We start from the raw sequence: 17,753 nt of genomic DNA on the forward strand, positions 1-17,753 counted from the left end.
GGTTAGTTTTCCAAATTGATTGTGCATTCTCCCATGCTTGATTTGTGAGATTTTCCACGTTGATTGTGTAGTATCCTAAAATTACCATTTTACGATACTAACTTTGTGATTTACCATACTCATTTCACTACTATATAAACCCCAACTCTACCACACAAAAAAGGACACACAACAATTACTCTCTCTTCTATTCCTCTCTAAATATTTCTCTTGTATAAAGCTGATATTTGGCAATATTCTGCAAGTAGTCCTCATTCTGAGTCTTTGTCGTACACCTTAGACTCGGACGTCGTGTAACCCTGGGGGTTGGTTGCCAAGAGGCCGTGTGTATCGAGCGGGGCAAATTCAACTTTAGGGCAGTGATTCTATCACGCCACGACATCTCTCTCTTCAAGTTCTGTAAGTTTATCTGTTATTTGTCCGTCCAATAGTCATATCGCCTACAAGAAGCTGTAATGCTTTGACCACCATTTTCGGTGAGAATGGTGGTTCTCTACTATCCAAAAAGGACGATGGGATAAACAAGGAATCAAATATCATCGAGTTGCACGGGTTAAAAAAATTGAACCTTCGTGATGATGGTAGTCTAATAAGTATGGTTCCTGAGTCCAAAGACTCGATGATAGTCAGCACCCAAGTTTCTTCAATAGTAAGGTACGTGTGATGTGTTATATGCCATCTTTATTACTTCATCTCCTTCCTGTTGTTATGTTATTTATAAAATTGGTTATTCTAATACAGTCGAATTAAACTCCATAAGAATACATAATATTATGTGTATTACCCAATTTGTAGAGTATGTGTGACACAGATTTAAATCGATTGTCAGTTTGTCATGACACATTGATAGGAATACATAAGTTGTGATACACGCGAATTTGTTCGTAATTTTGTTGGTTTTTAGTCACTTATTGGTCCCAACTTTAAAAAAAAAATGTCACCTCTTATTTACATAAATTATTTTGAAATATAGTATAATTTTACTTTTTTATAAGTAATTCGTCATCATAAATATCCAGAGCATAGAGTATATTGTGGTTTGGTCCTTGAAATTAGAAAAAAATCATTTTGTACTTATATTTAGAGGTGTGGGAACACTACTCCAATGACATGCAAGGAGGACTAAGGCGGTTTAGAGGGTATTATAGAAGACATCAGTCAATCACTACACGACACCACCAGCACCACCGCGGCACCATCACAGCGAAGATTGTGATTGTACTTAATTTTACTCCTTGAAGTTTAGTATTAATAATTTAAAATAATTTTCTTTGATACTAAGTTAATTATTATTTTAATTGTGTGGTAATGGGATTTGTACCATTGATTGCGCCCTGTCGTATCCTTTATAAAACAATGTCAGTATGAAATATTTTGAAACAAGAATAACAGAAAACCAACCACTAAAAAAGAAAGTTAGATTTAACTTAAAAACTAGAAAAAATCCAAAAGTTATTATAGAGTCAGAAATATAAAATCTATTACCTTTTGATATATATATATATATGAACAACTAGTCTTGCTAAAAACGGCAATATTCTTTTTACGGATCCAAAACAGATTCAAATACCACCACTTGACGATAATACGACAATTATTTTGCTATTATCTAGACAGCTACCTTTATCGCATAATACCTATTTTGGATCCGTGTTACCATTATAACAGATATCATTGCCTTAAACAAATAAGAATTTGTGATATTTGAATATTTGATTGATACTATTTCAGGTTAAATTGCCATCCTTGGAGGAACTGTACTTGAATAATAACAAGAGTATTGTAAAGATGTGGGGTAAAGAATCCAAAATGCATAGCTTTAAGAATTTGAAGATTTTACAAATAATCTGTTGTCAAAATATGGAGACTATAGGACCGCCCTCTATGTTTCTTTCTCTTCTACAACTTGAAAGCCTAGACATACGCAATTGCCAGAAAATGCAACAAGTTATCAGCCAAGAAAGTGAAAAGCAAGAAATTCGCGAAGAAATTATCACATTTCCCAAATTGAAGATCCTCCGTATATGGACTTCTTTTAATTTGAAGTGCTTTTATGGTGGAAGTTATCAAATGAAATTTCCTTGTTTAGAAACGATGGAACTTGAAATTCTTTACGGCATGAAAAAATTCGCTGGGTGCGGAAGCTCGACATCCTTTTTTGACAAACAGGTAATTAAGGTTATCTCCTATTTTTTTACTCAGTATGTCTCAATCCATATTACGAATGAATATTTTCAATATTTCTAAAAAACATAATATACAAATAATAGCTTGTTGTTACGTTATAATTAAAATTATTTACGTGTACTTTTCTACGTGCAATAATGTTTGTTACGCACTTTGTTACAGCGGTTGATCATATGAAATTAATTATCAACACTTTTCCTCTACATCAAAATTATACTCTATTTATATATCTTTGATTTTCTCCTCAAACATAGCGACTAGGGCGACTACTATGGAGTTTTCCAATCAATCAAAATGCTATATGGATGTCGTTCTCGTACTATACTTGTTACTCTAAACTACTCCTTATATAGTTTCCAAGTTGTACCAAAAAAGTTGGCTGATAATAACTTTTGGCAATAAGCAGTGAATTTTTTTAGACCAAAGATATTGTAAATACGGGTTTTACAAAAAAAAAAAAAAAAGGATACATCTTAGAAAACTTTGGAGTAAATAGTTTCGGAATATAAATGTTAAAATCCTTTTTACCAGTAATGTTCTCAATTAAGAGAAGATAAAAGTATTTGTTACCGCAATTGAAATTGGTTAAATGAATTACGTAATTGTAGAGTGAATTCCCCTGTTTGGAGGAGCTGCAGTTGGAACTCAGCAAGCAGGTCACGAAGTTATGGGACTTGGATGTATTAATGGCTTTGAAAAACCCTCTCCATAAATTAAGGAAACTCTCGGTTAAGAAAATCAAGTTGCCATCGATCGTCTTCCATAGTTTGTCTCGCCTTGTTGTAGAACCCGTAAATGATGCCAAAGTTGTATTATTCTCGTCATCGGAAAATGAAGGGTGTGTAGGAGCATATTCGCAGTTTCCAAAACTGGAAGAACTGGTCGTTGTACGTTGTCCAGGCTCAATAGAACAATTTGTTGAGGTTGATGACTCCAGAGCTATGTTGAAATTTTGTGGACAGTTGAGTAACCTGAGGCTGAATTTTGGATTGAACATGAAGGTCATATCTTTACATCTATTCAAAAGTCTTCGCGACCTTACTATATATAGCATGAAGTGGGAATATTTATTCTCGGCCAATGGGAGCTTTGAGCTATGGCAGTCGCTTGAAGAGCTTAACATTTATGAGTGCACAAACTTAGAGGTGATAATCAGAGGAGGTGACAGAGAAAATGTTGTTGATTTTCCCCTGCTTAAGATATTACGCATGACTAATTTGACGCGTATGAGCAAGTTGTGTTCCATTCCGGACATCCCATTCCACTTTGAATCGCTTGAACTCATCTACATAAGTCGGTGCAACAGATTGGAAACAATTTGTTTAGGACCATTTGTTGCTCCGAGTTTAAGAACACTTTATGTGGGTTATTGCCATGAATTGGAGTCGCTTTTCTGCGGAGAACCGAATCAAGTTGTAGAATTCCCGTCCTTGGAAAAGATGACAATTAATTACTGTAATGCCATGAAGTCTTGCTCAACCAGACCTCTAAAAGCACCAAAGTTAAGAAAACTAACTGTATCTGGATGCCCCAAAATGGAGTGGTTTTTGTTAGGAAACGCTAACTGCGGTGCAGAGCTGGAACTGCCGTCTCTAGAGGATGTCACTATCGCGAAATGCCCCAACATGAAGTCATTCTCGCCTGCAATTCTAAGGGCTCCCAAATTACAACTCGTGACAGTCGATGACAAGCCCTATCCAATTGCCGAGCTGAAAAAATGAAAGGCTGATGATCAACTGAGGATGATGATGGTATGCAGGATTGCCAACAAATTTCCTCTTATTTTCAATATGCTTCGGTTTTCCTGGTTTGTATAATTGTATGTGCTTTGTATAAGGCTGCTTTGTGCACCTCGTGTTCGTTCTACTTTCTTTTATTTGGTGTTACACTGTATATGATAACTCGGTTTGCTTTTGCCTCGAAATTTTTATCATTTGTTGTCTACAGTTTCAGAATTTTGATTTCATTTGTCATATGAAACTTGAAAGGCATATGTAATTATGCATGTAATCTTTATTTTATGATCAACCTATTTTTTGTTGTAAAAAGTCTGAACTTCTGAAAGAATCCAATTCATGAGAGCAATTCTTTAAAAGTAAGCTTAATTTTCGTATTTTTGTTTGAATGCCCACTTTAGAGGTGTGACGAAATGCGGATTAGGGAAAAATATTGGCTTATCAAACGTTGATTTTTTTTGGCCCAGGGACAAGCGGATTCGTGTGTCGAGCACAATAGATGAGAAAAAACGGATAATTCACGCGGTACCCTTGATGTTGGCCAATTTGCACAAAATACCCAAATTTTTTATTTGAAAAATTTAAAGAGGCCATAACTCGTGTTTACGAACTCAAAAAGTGAAGATTTTTATTTCAAATCAATCATCTTTCCGAGTACTACGATTTGAAAAAAAAGTTTGACGAGTTTGGAACTCCTGACCAGAAGATATGCTCACTCAAAGTTTGTTCGGTCGAAAAAACTTTGACGCACAATAACTCCTAGTAGAGTAATCCAAATGCGACAATTGTTTTTTTCAAATTATAGTTCTCGGAAAGATGAGCGATTTGGGAAAAAAATTCGTCATTTTTGGAACTAGTAAACACGAGTTATGATCTATTTAAGATTTCTGGATCAAAAGTTTGGGTATTTCGTGCAAAGTGGCAAACTTTAGAAGTACCGCGTGAATTATCCCGAAGAAAAAATAACCTTACAACTTGCTTGAACAATGCAATTGTGCCTTTTTTTTTTTTTTTTTTTTTTGGCAGCTATAAAAGAAGGCGTACCTAGCTAATTAGTCATAGCCTTACACACAAGGCTATGTGCAACATCATTGAACGATCTAGGAATGTAACTAATAGCTAAACAATGAAAGAAAGGTAAGAAAGATTGGATGTCGGCCAGAACCGCCTTTATTTGATGGTGGGGACGGTCCACACCCGCCAGTTGACAAACAAGGGCAAAGCAATCTGTCGAGATCATCAAATGCCGTTAACCTTGATCTTGCGCCCACCGAATAACCATTCGCACGCCCAATCCTTCCGCTTGTAAAGCAGACTCAGCTCTAATTCTTACCTCAGCTGTCGTAAGTTGATCACCAGTTGCCGACAAAATGACTCAGCCAACTCCCGCAATATCCTTCCCTCTCCAACCCGCATCAACCATCACCCGAACAACATCACAATGTCTTATCTCACCTACAAGACAGATATGATTACTATCACGAATCCATAGATGACTCTCCTTCTGTGACGAGCTGATATGATTGTCTACCAAATCAGCTTCCTTTTGATTCCCGTTAATAACCTGATCAGCTGTACCCACAATCTGTGCCCTAAATTATAAAAACAAAAGGGGTGGAATTCCAAATCTTAAAACAGGACCCGGTTCCGAATGCTCCACAGACACCATAACATAGCCAAAAACCGAATCAGCCTCATTTCCGCATCCTCCAGTTTCTTCAAATATGAAATCCAACCAATAATCTAGTGGTCAATATGCATATGTGAATCCATACTAGTACGAATTCCACAATCAGAGCTAGCCCACAACCTACGAGATACAGGGCAATCTCGAAACAGGTGCTCCATTGTTTCCATGACTAGTACCTCTGACCTACACAGCTTACACATTGTGTCCAGTACAATACCCCTTTGCAAAAAGTTATACCCAACAGACAAGGTGTCCGATAGAATTCGCCATAGGAGGATTTTCCATGATTGTGGTCCCGGGAGGCCCCACAAAGTCTTTTTACAAAAGTTACGCACATCCTCAGAAATCCTCACCTTATCTTTATTTGTTCCTTTGCGGTCCATATAGTCCTCAAAAAGCACCCCATACCCACTCTTTACACTATACTGACCATCCTGAGTATGCAACCAAAAAACTTCATCCTTCATTTGTGTCATGCAAATTGGCTTGGCTAATACACTAGTAGCACACTCCTCCTCAAAATATTGATGAACTAAATCCTCATTCCAAACAACATCACCTCCATATTGACCCCTTGTTGTAAGCTCATGTACCCGTAAATTTCTCAGATCCACCGAGTCAAGACCTAGAAGATTATGCTTAGGCTCCGGATACTCCCCCTCTACCCATCTACTTGTCCAAACATTTAACTGCGACCCTAATCCCGGCTTCCATCTCATATGTTGCCTCAGAAAATGCAACCCATGTAAAACACTTTTCGCTCCCCATGATAAATTCTGTCGTTCCACAAGAGTAAAATTATCTCCCACCTTACCTTGTTGTAGAAGCTTTTTCCGGTAGATTTTTGTGAAGTAGGTGTTGTCGCCATACATAATCCTCCACCCATGCTTCGCCAACATTGCTTGATTTAAACATTGAATATTACGAATCCCAAGGCCACCCTTAGTTTTTGGTAAACTAAGAAAACGCCCACTACACCAATGGATAGGCTTCCCTTGTCTTTTTCCCGCCCACCAAAAATGTGACAGTAAATAATTAACCTTATTAGTCACACTTACGGTATTTTAAATACCGAAAGAAAGTAAATAGAGAGATTTGATAGGACGGAAGAAATTAAAGTCAGCCTTCCCGCAGGTGATAAGAAAATGCCATTCCAAGATGGGATTCGTTTCATCACACTTTCCACCATGCCCTTAAAGATTTCCTTTTTTGAACCTTGAATATCAGTCGGTAAACCAAGGTGCTTTCCTAAACCCTTATTGGCTTTAATGTTCAAATGCCTCAACCCACGTCTCGCCTTAGCAAGTGTCGTACTTGGACTAAAATGGATCCCTGATTTATCCTCATTCATCACTTGCCCCGAAATCTTGCAATAACTATCAATAATGTCCCTTAAGTATTTGGTTGAATTACTTGTGTCACGAAGGAAGAAAACTGCATCGTCCGCAAAGAAAAGATGAGAAAGAGGCTCCTCACCACGACACAAACTGATCCCCTTAACCATTCCGGTTTCCTGTGCCCGGATAATCTTCCATGACAGGACCTCCATGCATAAAACAAATAAATAAGGTGACAAAGGATCCCCTTGTCTAAGGCCACACTTTGGTTTGAACAGCTTTAAAGCCCCTCCATTAAATAGTATCTGGTATGAGACCGTGGTAACGCAATTCATGATGAGCTTTATGAGACGACTTGGCAACCCAATTTTGATTAAGACCTCCCTTAGAAAGTCCCAGCGTACTTGATCATACGCCTTACTCATATCTGCCTTGAAAGCGTAGCAATTATTCCGCCCTTTTTTATGTGAGTTGATCTTGTGAAGGGCCTCATGGGCTAATAAAATATTATCCGAGATCACCCGTTCCGGAATGAATGCATTTTGAAAATCCCCTACCAAGTACCTCATCACACCAGCTAGTCTATTAGTAATACACTTTGAAACAATCCGCATGAAGACGTTAGCCAAACTAATAGGGCGATAATCCCCTACGTTTTCCGGATTTTCACATTTTGGGACCAAGCAGATGAAAGTTCTATTTTGCTCGTGAAGCACCCTTCCCGAATTTAGAACCGATAGAACCGCCTCTGTCATGTCCCTTTTAATAAAATACCAGCATTTCTGATAAAAAATACCTGGTATCCCATCAGGTCCTGGTGATTTCATCGCTCCCATTTGGAAAACAGCTTTACGAACCTCCTGAGCCGTGAAATTCCGATTAAGAGAGTCACAATCATCACTTTTCACTACGTTCGGAAAATCACACAAAGACTCGTCTATTAAAAGTCTCCATGTATCATAATCCACCGTGGAAGTAGGATTATACAACGCAAAGAAGTAATCATGAAAGATAATCCCTACCTTATCCAAATCGTACTCCCATATACCCTCACAATCCTTCACGCCTAAGATAAAGTTCCTTTCCGCTCTCCCCTTTACCCAATTGAAGAAATATTTAGTACACGTATCTCCTTCCGCCATCCACCTCAATTTTGCCCTTTGTCTCCAAAAAATCGCCGTTGCCTTTGAAAATTCTCGTACCTCGTCATTTGCTTTAGTATACAACTCAGAATTACCATTTAAAATAGCATCCTCCATTCCCTTTTCCAACTCGATATCAAAATCATCCCATTTTTGTTTCCATTCTTGTCTTTTATCCAAAGTCCATTGTTTCACCCGTTGTCGTACATTAGAAAGCTTTCTCGTAATCCGAAAAGATGATGAACCCCATACTCGTAGCAACCACGCTTCCTTTATAATAGCAATACAATCTTCATACATAAAAACCCATGCGTCAATCTTATAAGGCTTTTGTGATTTATTTTCCGTAAGATGTAAATCAAGTTCAATTGGCGCATGATCAGAGATTTGAATCGGATAATGTTTAATTCCCGTATTTGGAAACAACAATAACCAATCCTTTGAACCCATAGCACGATCAATTCTTTCATAAACTCGTTTTGCCCCTTGACGATTATTAATTACACCACATATAGCGTGGTCCTTTAAAAGGGATATCAACTAACTGATTAGAGACCTTCCAAATATTGAAATCATAAGCCCCATTGATAGTTCTTGTATTCATGCTAAGTTTGTCACTCCCATATTCAACTTGGTTGTAGTCTCCCAGTATCAAAAACGGCTTATCCAAAGTCACCAAACACTCCTCAATTTCTTCTAGTACGGATTTCCGTAGACTACAACACGGTGCACCATAAAAGAGAACGAGATACCACAACCAACCATTACATTTTTCAACTAGTAAAACGATGAAATTATTACAACTCAAAACATGGCTCATTTTGGCCTCATGTCTCCAACCTACCCACAACCCTCCTGAACTCCCCATGGCATCTATGACAAAATTATTCATAAAACCAAACGATCGAAAGAAAGGACTAATACTAGAAGCATTACACTTAGTCTCAATTAAAAAAACAAAATCATAAAGCTTAGAACTAAGTAACGCTCTTAACTTCGGAATTGTAGGGGCGAGCGTGTTATTAAGACCCCTACAATTCCATGTTAGTCCAATCATGGCATAGAAGGAGGTTGAGATGGTCCAACCTACGCAAAACCTTCATTGTTGCTGGCCACAGACGAATCAGACGACACTTCAATTCCCATATCAGTAACAGCCAGACGAAAACCTCCACTCCCAATTGGTTGTTTACCACTCACCCTTCCATCAACACACCTTTTCTTTGCAAGCTGGGTAAGGAACTCCTTTGCATCCTCCACAGTGACAACAGCTGCCTCAGGCACCTGGATATCATCAGTTTGTGTGCAGCACTTACGCTTCCTTGCTGCCCTAATAGTTTCCTTATTCTCCTCATTGCTTGTTGACTTGTAGTTTGACAGTCCAAGAACATGCTAAGTCTAATTTACCTTTTTAGTACTATTATCTAAAAGTTGAAAAAACTAATTTGGTTGAATTACAATAGTAACGCATCAATTACATATGACTCTCTTTAATCTAAAGAGTAAGGTGATCTTATGATAAATCGGATTGTATAAGAATTGAATTTTTGATATGTGATTGCAAAGCCGACAAGAAGAACATCCTGCATTCCCTTAATCCAAAAATTTAAAGAGACAATATGAGAAATCAAGATTAAATACACATATATACCCGATTCTACAGAAGTAACAAGAACTACCGTGTATCAGTAGTAAAGGGTGCATAAAAAAAGTAGTTGTTCAGGGGCCAAGGGGGTTGGACTATTCTATTTTTTTTTCACAGGCCATGCCCTTAAAATTGATGCAATGACCCGCGCTAGTGGTGAGACGGGCTGGGCAGGGCAAAATTCAGCCTAAGGGTGCGAGCCCGGCCAGGTCAGCCTACACTCACGCCCACCCCTGTGTAGAGCTGGCCATCAGCACGACCCGACCCGCCCCTAGCCCGTTATTTTAGGCAATTTGGCCCGACTCAACCTGTCCTTGGTCCGCCCTTGGCCTGGGCATGGTCTTTGGCCCGTCATTTTAGCAAAAAAAATTTGGTAAGGCCTGGCCCGCCTAAAAAAGAACACGAGTCTGGCCCGGGTTATATCTCCCATAGCCCGGCCCGGCCTGCCTCACTCATGGGCCTGGTTAGGGCCTGATCAGAAGAGTTCGCCCTGCCCTCTACCTCTATGTGAGACTTCAAATATAAATTTACGAGTAGATTACTTTTTATAAGTGATAAGTGAAATATTTTCGTTTTCTAAATTGTACCTTTTTTCCTAAAAAACTCAAATTGTCCATAATCTTAGCTTCGGGTTTAAAAAACTATAATTATTTTTTTTTTTTTTTTTTTTTCTTGTGAATCATAAAGCAAGCAAGTAAGGTTAATACTTCTCTCTCAAAAAAAAACTCTTTCTAAAAACCCTAGCCTCCATCAATTATACGGGGCTCCCATCGATCATCAATCGATGGTAAGCCCCAAAATTGCTTTATTTTTCAATCAATAGTATGCAATCTATTTTCCTTTATGTTTTTGTTTAATTTCCGCTTTCGTTTTTGTTTCGTCTCTCTTTCTGAGGGCTCCGTCCCCGTCTATCGGTGGTGTCCTTCTCTCAGTTTGAGAGCTTTCGTTTTCTGGTTCGTTTGCAGTTTTCTAATAAGTCAGCAGAAGATCAGCGTTGTTATAGATCGTTATATGGTTTTACATATTTTGTCCGATTCATGGCTACAATCAATCACGTCAGAAGAAATGGATACTCGTCAAGGAAGATTCGGAGACCCTCTTATGGATGAAAGCCTTTTGCGGCGAATCGATGATAGAGACTCATTGCGTGTTTCATTCTTTGAACAAGAATTTATTTCCTATGGTTGTAATCGATTTGTATCCGATTGAGCTTGGCATATGTTGTAGATGTCGTATGACTTTTTATTAATGATAATGATCTTTTCTCAAAAAAAAAAAAAAAAAAATAAATCAAGTAAAGATCGTTACTTTAATATAAAAAGTCACCGTTCTATGAAATCATAATTAAAAATTATTGTCAATTAGTTCGGTAAAAAAACGCATAACTCATAACTCCGGATTCCGAATTCATAACACATTAATTTTTTTTTCCCAAACTGAAAAACCGGTAAGACAATAAAAATTACTCTGTAGTAAATTGTTTTTAACATAGTAAGAGAGGTACACCGTATGCCTTTATAAAATCAACGGTGGGCGCAGTATTAAGCGTTGGTGCCTTGGTGGCCGTTCAAACAGCAATGGTGACTGGAGATCCCCACACCGATGACTTGAGGTATTCTTCTTTCACCATTTCTCTACCTTTATTTTTGGAATATTCTACGGTTTACCCTTCAGTTTTTTGATTTTCTTTGTACCCTTGCATTTTTTATATTCTACATTATACCCTAAACTTCTTACTTATTTATCTATCATGACCTCCTTTAACTCTCCATTAATTTTATATTCTGACTCGTTAATATTCTATCACTATCCTATGTGAAAAGCATCAGAAATCACTTTTCATAAGCTTAACTTACTATTAAAAATTTTAGTTATGATTCATGAAATGATAATAGAGATTTGATGAATTTTTAGTTAGATTCATATATCTATTTGGTGGGTTATTAGGTAATTTGGTGAATTAATAAGTAAATGAGTAGGTTATCGAGCAATTTGAATAGTAAATAACCGACTTAATAGATCAATTAAGATAATAATATATCAAAGACAATAAATAAGGTTATGGTATAGACTAATGTATAGAGTTCAAGGGTACACCATAGAATTTCAAAAATATAGGGTACAACATAGAATCGCCAAAAACTCGAGGGTAAATAGTAGAATATCCCTTTATTTTTTTCATTTTATAATAATAATTTTATTATTATTTTTGACATTTAACTTATCCCTAATTTCTCAGTTCATAGACTATACATCTGAGGTAGTACCTCTTATAGTCTTATTGTTTATTTTCTGAGTTTTATTTTAAAGTTTTTGAGTTCTGCTTTAGTATAAAGTTTTTGAGCACATTTACTAAAACATTACACTAAAAAAATATAATATTGCTCAAATACTATATTTATAAATGATAATATGCTCAGAAAAAATGTATATATGCTCAAAAACTACAAGGTCCAAGGTACTACCTCAGATTGGTAATCCTTTTTCTCCTAATTTCTAGTTTTCTACTAGTATTACCCTAACTCAGTACTTGAGAGTTGAGAGGCGTCAAACTCTGAAGGACTGTAGGGTCTTGTTTTCCCTAAATTTATCATTATTATAATACCACAACCTAACACCACTAACAGCCGTAAACCCGTCACAATGAGAGGAAAGTCAATCGGAGCTCCCAGTACCAGGTGTCGGTCGTCGTACAAACCGCCTTGGAGGCCTGACCCGACAATAAAAACGGGTCGATCACAATTATTCGAATTCAACCAATTCTAGGTAATCAATTTTACCCTCTTTTTATTATTTCTTGATTTAATTAAACAAGTTTGCAGTGTTATCCTTTAGTCAAGCATTAATACTTGTATAAGACGGTCTTACACAAGTATTATTGTATAATGGTTTTTAATGGCTGGATGCGTACTCGCTAATCGAAGAGTTAGCTGTTAATATTACAAGAAACGACTCAGAATAACAAACTCTTGTCTCATTTATTTATTTGGGGTAATATTTGATCCGTTTTACACCCATGACGGACGGATATGATCGTATTAAGGGATACCGCCTCGGAGGGAATTGTTTACGATTAATTGTTAGATACAGTAGCGAGTAGCGTAGTGAGTAGTGACACTAATAAACAAGATTGTGTTCCCATTCAATTAAATTAAGAGTTACTCCCTTTGTCCCGGTCATTTGTTGTCCTTTTTCATTTTAAGAATGAATTTGATGGATAATTTGATCATTTACACTCAATTTATTCCACCTGTAATTGGCCCATTTCCCTTTTCCTTGGTCTTTGTGCCAAAATCAAAGGACAACAATTGACTGTGACGGAGGGAGTAATAATTTAAGCTTATTATTGATGTTCTGGATGCTAACTCGCTATTCGAGGAGTTAGCTGTTAATATGACAAAAAAGGAGACTTAATCGAGGAGTTGCTGTTTAAAATATCGAGTGACGGGGCATGTCCATCCTAAATAATGAGATCGTCTCTCCAAAGTTTTTGTGAAACAAGAAATGGGTCAAATAAATGGATATGGCAAAACAATAGAATGCCTAGGGAATAACAAAACCCTTGTCTCATCTATCTATATAGGGGTAGTATTTGATCCGTTTTACACATAAGATGGATATGATTATATGATTGTATCAAGGGAGACCGCCTTACGATTAATTGTTGGATACAGTAGCGACTAGCGAGCAGCGTAGTGACACTTATTTCAATCAAGTTATTAAGAGTTAATAATTTAAGCTTTTTATTAATGTGCTGGTTGCATTACTCTCTAATGGAGGAGTTAGCTGTTAATATGACAAAAATGGTAGATTTAATCGTGGAGTTGCGGTTAATATGACAAAAAAGGTAGACTTAATCGTGGAGTTGCTTTTTTAATATATCGAGTGACGAGACATATCCATCCTAAACAAGAAACGGGTCAAACAAATGGATGAGACAAAAAAAATAGAATGCATAGGGAAAAATAAAGCTCTTGTCTCATCTATCTATATGGCGGTATTTGACCCATTTTACGCAGAAGATGGATATGATCGTATTAAGGAGACCCCCTGTGAGGGAATCGTTTACGATCAATTGTTGGATACAGTAGTGAGTAGGGTAGTGTAGTGACTAGTGCGTAGTGACAATAATAAAGAAGATTGTGTTCCCAACTTCCCATTCAATCAAGTTAAGATTTTAGTTTTTTAATATGTAGTTCACGGCTCGATGTATCGTTTGATTGATACTTGCTCAATTGTATAATCAAATTGTTGGCCTGCATGTTTCACGTATGTGACAGCTTGCATATAATCCGCGTTTAACATTAAAATAAGTAGGATTCATCAGATCAATAATTTTTTTTTGTAGAAGGATCAATAATTGTTGTTACAGGAGCATGGTGACCAGTATAATTGGAGGAGTATTTAACTGAGTATCGGAACTTGGATTATATTCTAAGCTTGTGAATGAAATCCCTCCTTTTTCCTCTGTTTTACAAAAAAAAAAATCACTTTCTAAGAGTACAAGTACATCTTGCCTTTCTGTCCTTATTTCTAATTGTATTTTAGTTACTAGATAGACAACTGAGTCACAGAGAAAGCGAGGGAGAGATCTCAACTCTCAATGTCGGGGTTAGAGTCTGGAGTTGCAAAAGTTGGGCAAGGTGTTCTGTCTGCGGTCTATGACGAGATAAATACATACGTGAATCATATCAAAAACTGTGAGGCGAACCTGGTGTTACTTCTTACAGATCTTCAGACATTACGAGGGGACAAAGATACTATTGATGACAAGGTGCTGGAGGGGAAGGAAAACCTGAAAAAAGTCACTGCTAAAGCAGAGCTTTGGCTTGCACGTGTGAAGGAATTGGTCAATGATGAATCAATGAAGATGCTAATGCATAAGGATATGCGGGTAGCCAAAGTTATGTTGAGGTTGATGAAGAATGATCTCAAAAAGTTGGTTGAAGATGACGCTGAGATGCGTGACCTGGTGGTGAAAGTGATGAAAGATATTGCGAAAAGAAAGGGGAAGGCTGGTATTAGGGAAGGTTCGGAGGTGGATGAGAAGGATAGAGAGGTTTGTCAAGTGTTGGAGAAGCTTATAGAGGAAACAATAGGAGAGTTCAAGAAGCTTATGCAGAATGATGAGAAGATGGCTATTGCTGCAATGCATTTATTGGAAAATCATATGGAGAAATTGGAGAAGCTCACAGAAACGGATAAGGAGGTGGCAGATATTATAGCCAATGCCAGAGAGACGAGCAAGCATGCAGAATTGCTAAGTGATAATAATCATGATGATGAAAATGTAGTGAAGGATGTGAATACCTTAAAGGAGAGAGTTAAAAATTTGCTGAAGCCTGTTTGGAACTTAACTATGAATGAGGAGTTGTTGGAAACATTGCCGGAGAATGTAAGCCTAGGGATTCAAGCCATAGACGTTGTTATTGGAAATAGGAGGGGACTCAAGGCGGAGTTGATGGATTCTGATAATGCAGCTAGCCACAGAAACTCTTGTTGCTGTGTGATTTCCTACAATTATTTCTCTGATCGTTATCATATGAGTGTAGCTGCTAAAGATATGATCGACAAAATCAAGGCTATCGGAACCAAGCCGGGGAGTGAAGATGTGATTCGGCCTATAAGAAGAGGAGAAATGGAACGCATTCCCACTAATTGTGTAGGCTTGAAATCCAGAAATGAGCTTCTTCAGAAAATAATGAAGGCACTCGAATCCAGTGATGTTCATGCTGTTGGTGTCTATGGAATGGGAGGCTCAGGTATTTTTCTGTTTCCTTTTTCAAATAATACTCCACTAGATTTCAAGCCATATCACAATAGTGGCTTCAAAGTATCTTTTGTGTCGTCGTCTTTAAAAAAGATAGTTTCTTTATTTGAAACAAATATTTACCCGTATTAAAGAAAAAATAGGGTACTGATGGTTCTCGTGTAATATAAAATCAGTCAGTCTCTCCTAAAACGAAGGTATCCATCTTAACAATAAAGCGGGTCAAATATCACCCGTTTGGGTATATACGACAAATAGGTTGTCTTTCCCTATGCATTCTACTTCATGTAATTTTCGTAAGTAAACACAACCCGGCGTAATACTTACTAAATCCCGTCCGTAATATGATTGAGTTGGATTTTAACTCAAAGTATAACTTTTCGAGTCAAAAGACAGAATTAGAAATCAAATCAAGAGGGCTTACAACAATGATCGAATTTTTTTTATGTGAATTAATCTTGGAAAGGGTAAATTAGAAACAGAAAAAAACAATTTTATCACACTTTTTCCGCCCTCCTACCCCGTCATTTGTTACATGCACAAGTGTTCACTTGATAATTATTTGACCCAATATAGTCCTATTGTAGTGTAGTTTTTTGGCCGATTTGCAAACTACTACCTATTATAGTCAGAATTTTTCAAAACACTACATATTACTCCCTCCCATCCACTCTTTTCTTCCCCTTTAAAGTGGGCACGGGGATTAAGGGTGGGGAATATAATATTGATAAAAATATGAGTGGGGTTTGGTAATTGGAGAGAGGTATGAATAATTAGGATTAAATATTAATAAAAGGGATGGGTGAGGTTTGGTTATTGGAGAGAGGTAAGAATAATTAGAATTAATTATTAATAAAGGATATGGTGGGATTTGATGAGTGGAGAGAGGTAGAAGTATAATATTAATAAAAACTTTCTCAAAAAGGAAAGGGGAAGAAAACCTGAATAATCCGTTTTAGGAAATAGGGAAGAATAGAGTGGATGGGAGGGAGTATATATATTTGTTTATCAAATTACTACCTATAAAGCTACAACTTTTCCAAAGTTGCTACTTAATAACTGTATTTAGAATTTAATTGACTTTTATTAAGTGTATTTCATTAACTAAGCCCCTTTTTAAATTTAATCCTAAATAATCTACTCATACTACCTTTATCCTAATCCAAATCCATTTTAATCTTTTTTATTCATCAACATCCACCACAACATCAATCACCACTAATAATCACCACCTTGAACACTCACCACTATTTATCTCCCTTTTGGCGACCACTATTACACTATGGCCACCATCAACTTCCATGATTATCGCCACACCCGCCGGAAACCCTTCACCACCATAACCTCACCGTGACTATCATTGCCTTCGGCCTCCTACTATCATTATCGAATCGTTCTTCTTAGATCTAGGGTTTTTGATTGGTGGAGGCTTGAGGTGGTTGCGGTAGTGGGTTAAAGGTGGGACTTTTGACGGCATTATGGATGGTGGATGCGGATTAGGGCGTGAATGATCAGGTGGTGGTGGTGGTGGGTTTGACAAACATCAAAAATAGAGGAACTAGGGTGATTTTGTGGTTGTGGTGGAGGATGATTCTTGTGGTGTCTATAAAAAGTGAGGAAGATAGTGTAAAAGAGGGGAAATTTGGGTAAATCACATTATAATTTTATAATTTGAGTTTTTGATGAGTTTACCTCAATTAAGACCTAATTTAGGTATAAGGAAACAATTTAGGAAGGTTAGTAACTTTGTAGGTAGTACTTTGAACAAAAAAGTATAATATGTAGTATGTTGAAAAATCTTGACTATAATAGGTACTTCCTCCGTTCCATTGAATTGTTTACGTTTGTTTTTTGGGCACTATTCATAAGTGAGAAGAATCTTCAATACAACTTCTAATGTATAACATAAAAGATAGTCATGCGAGATCTTGTTTAAATCGTCTTACCGAGTGCATTATGAATATCAAATTTTTATAATTTTTAATGATATGTAACTAAAGATATGAACAAAATAAAACAAGCATTGGCATATGTGCATAAAGCAAACGTAAACTATCATATGGAACGGAGGAAGTAGTATTTTGCAATTTATCCGAGTTTTAATTAACTAGTATAACTCTCGTGCTACAACACGGTATTTTTTAGATGTCATTGTTAGAGATGTTTGCACTAAAGTACGATGTATTAGTTTCAACTCATTTTCAGGTTGTTGAGGGGTCATATTGATAATATTTCGTATTAGAAGA

The 17,753-nt window shown here is 37.0% G+C and overlaps 2 protein-coding genes across 6 annotated transcripts in view; both read left to right on the top strand.

Moving 5' to 3' along the window:
* The first annotated feature begins 624 nt into the window (after nucleotides 1-624).
* On the top strand, nucleotides 625-4,266 carry LOC141592759 (uncharacterized). Its single transcript, XM_074413564.1, has 3 exons — nucleotides 625-654; nucleotides 1,732-2,169; nucleotides 2,796-4,266. The coding sequence occupies exons 2-3, from the start codon at nucleotides 1,789-1,791 to the stop codon at nucleotides 3,906-3,908; spliced, it is 1,494 nt and encodes a 497-aa protein (XP_074269665.1). The 5' UTR covers nucleotides 625-654; nucleotides 1,732-1,788; the 3' UTR covers nucleotides 3,909-4,266.
* An 8,012-nt stretch (nucleotides 4,267-12,278) lies between these two features.
* LOC141592756 (putative disease resistance protein At4g27220) overlaps nucleotides 12,279-17,753 on the top strand; it is a 32,361-nt gene continuing 26,886 nt past the window's right edge. The window contains exons 1-2 of one of the 5 annotated variants that reach the window (XM_074413557.1): nucleotides 12,279-12,503; nucleotides 14,086-15,499. In XM_074413557.1, the coding sequence (XP_074269658.1) occupies nucleotides 14,341-15,499 (1,159 nt within the window). In that variant the 5' untranslated portion in view covers nucleotides 12,279-12,503; nucleotides 14,086-14,340. The remainder of the gene's footprint in view (nucleotides 12,504-14,085; nucleotides 15,500-17,753) is intronic. The other 4 variants (XM_074413558.1, XM_074413559.1, XM_074413560.1 and 1 more) reach the window with 4 other exon arrangements.

The sequence above is a fragment of the Silene latifolia genome, chromosome 7 (genome assembly GCF_048544455.1).
Source record: "Silene latifolia isolate original U9 population chromosome 7, ASM4854445v1, whole genome shotgun sequence".
Lineage (NCBI taxonomy): Eukaryota > Viridiplantae > Streptophyta > Magnoliopsida > Caryophyllales > Caryophyllaceae > Silene > Silene latifolia.

Bases quoted from the DNA above. Each gene is read 5' to 3' on its own strand.
- LOC141592759 (XM_074413564.1), top strand. From the start codon at position 1,789: ATGTGGGGTAAAGAATCCAAAATGCATAGCTTTAAGAATTTGAAGATT. The intron at 2,170-2,795 runs GTAATTAAGGTT...ACGTAATTGTAG, and splicing joins CATCCTTTTTTGACAAACAG to AGTGAATTCCCCTGTTTGGA.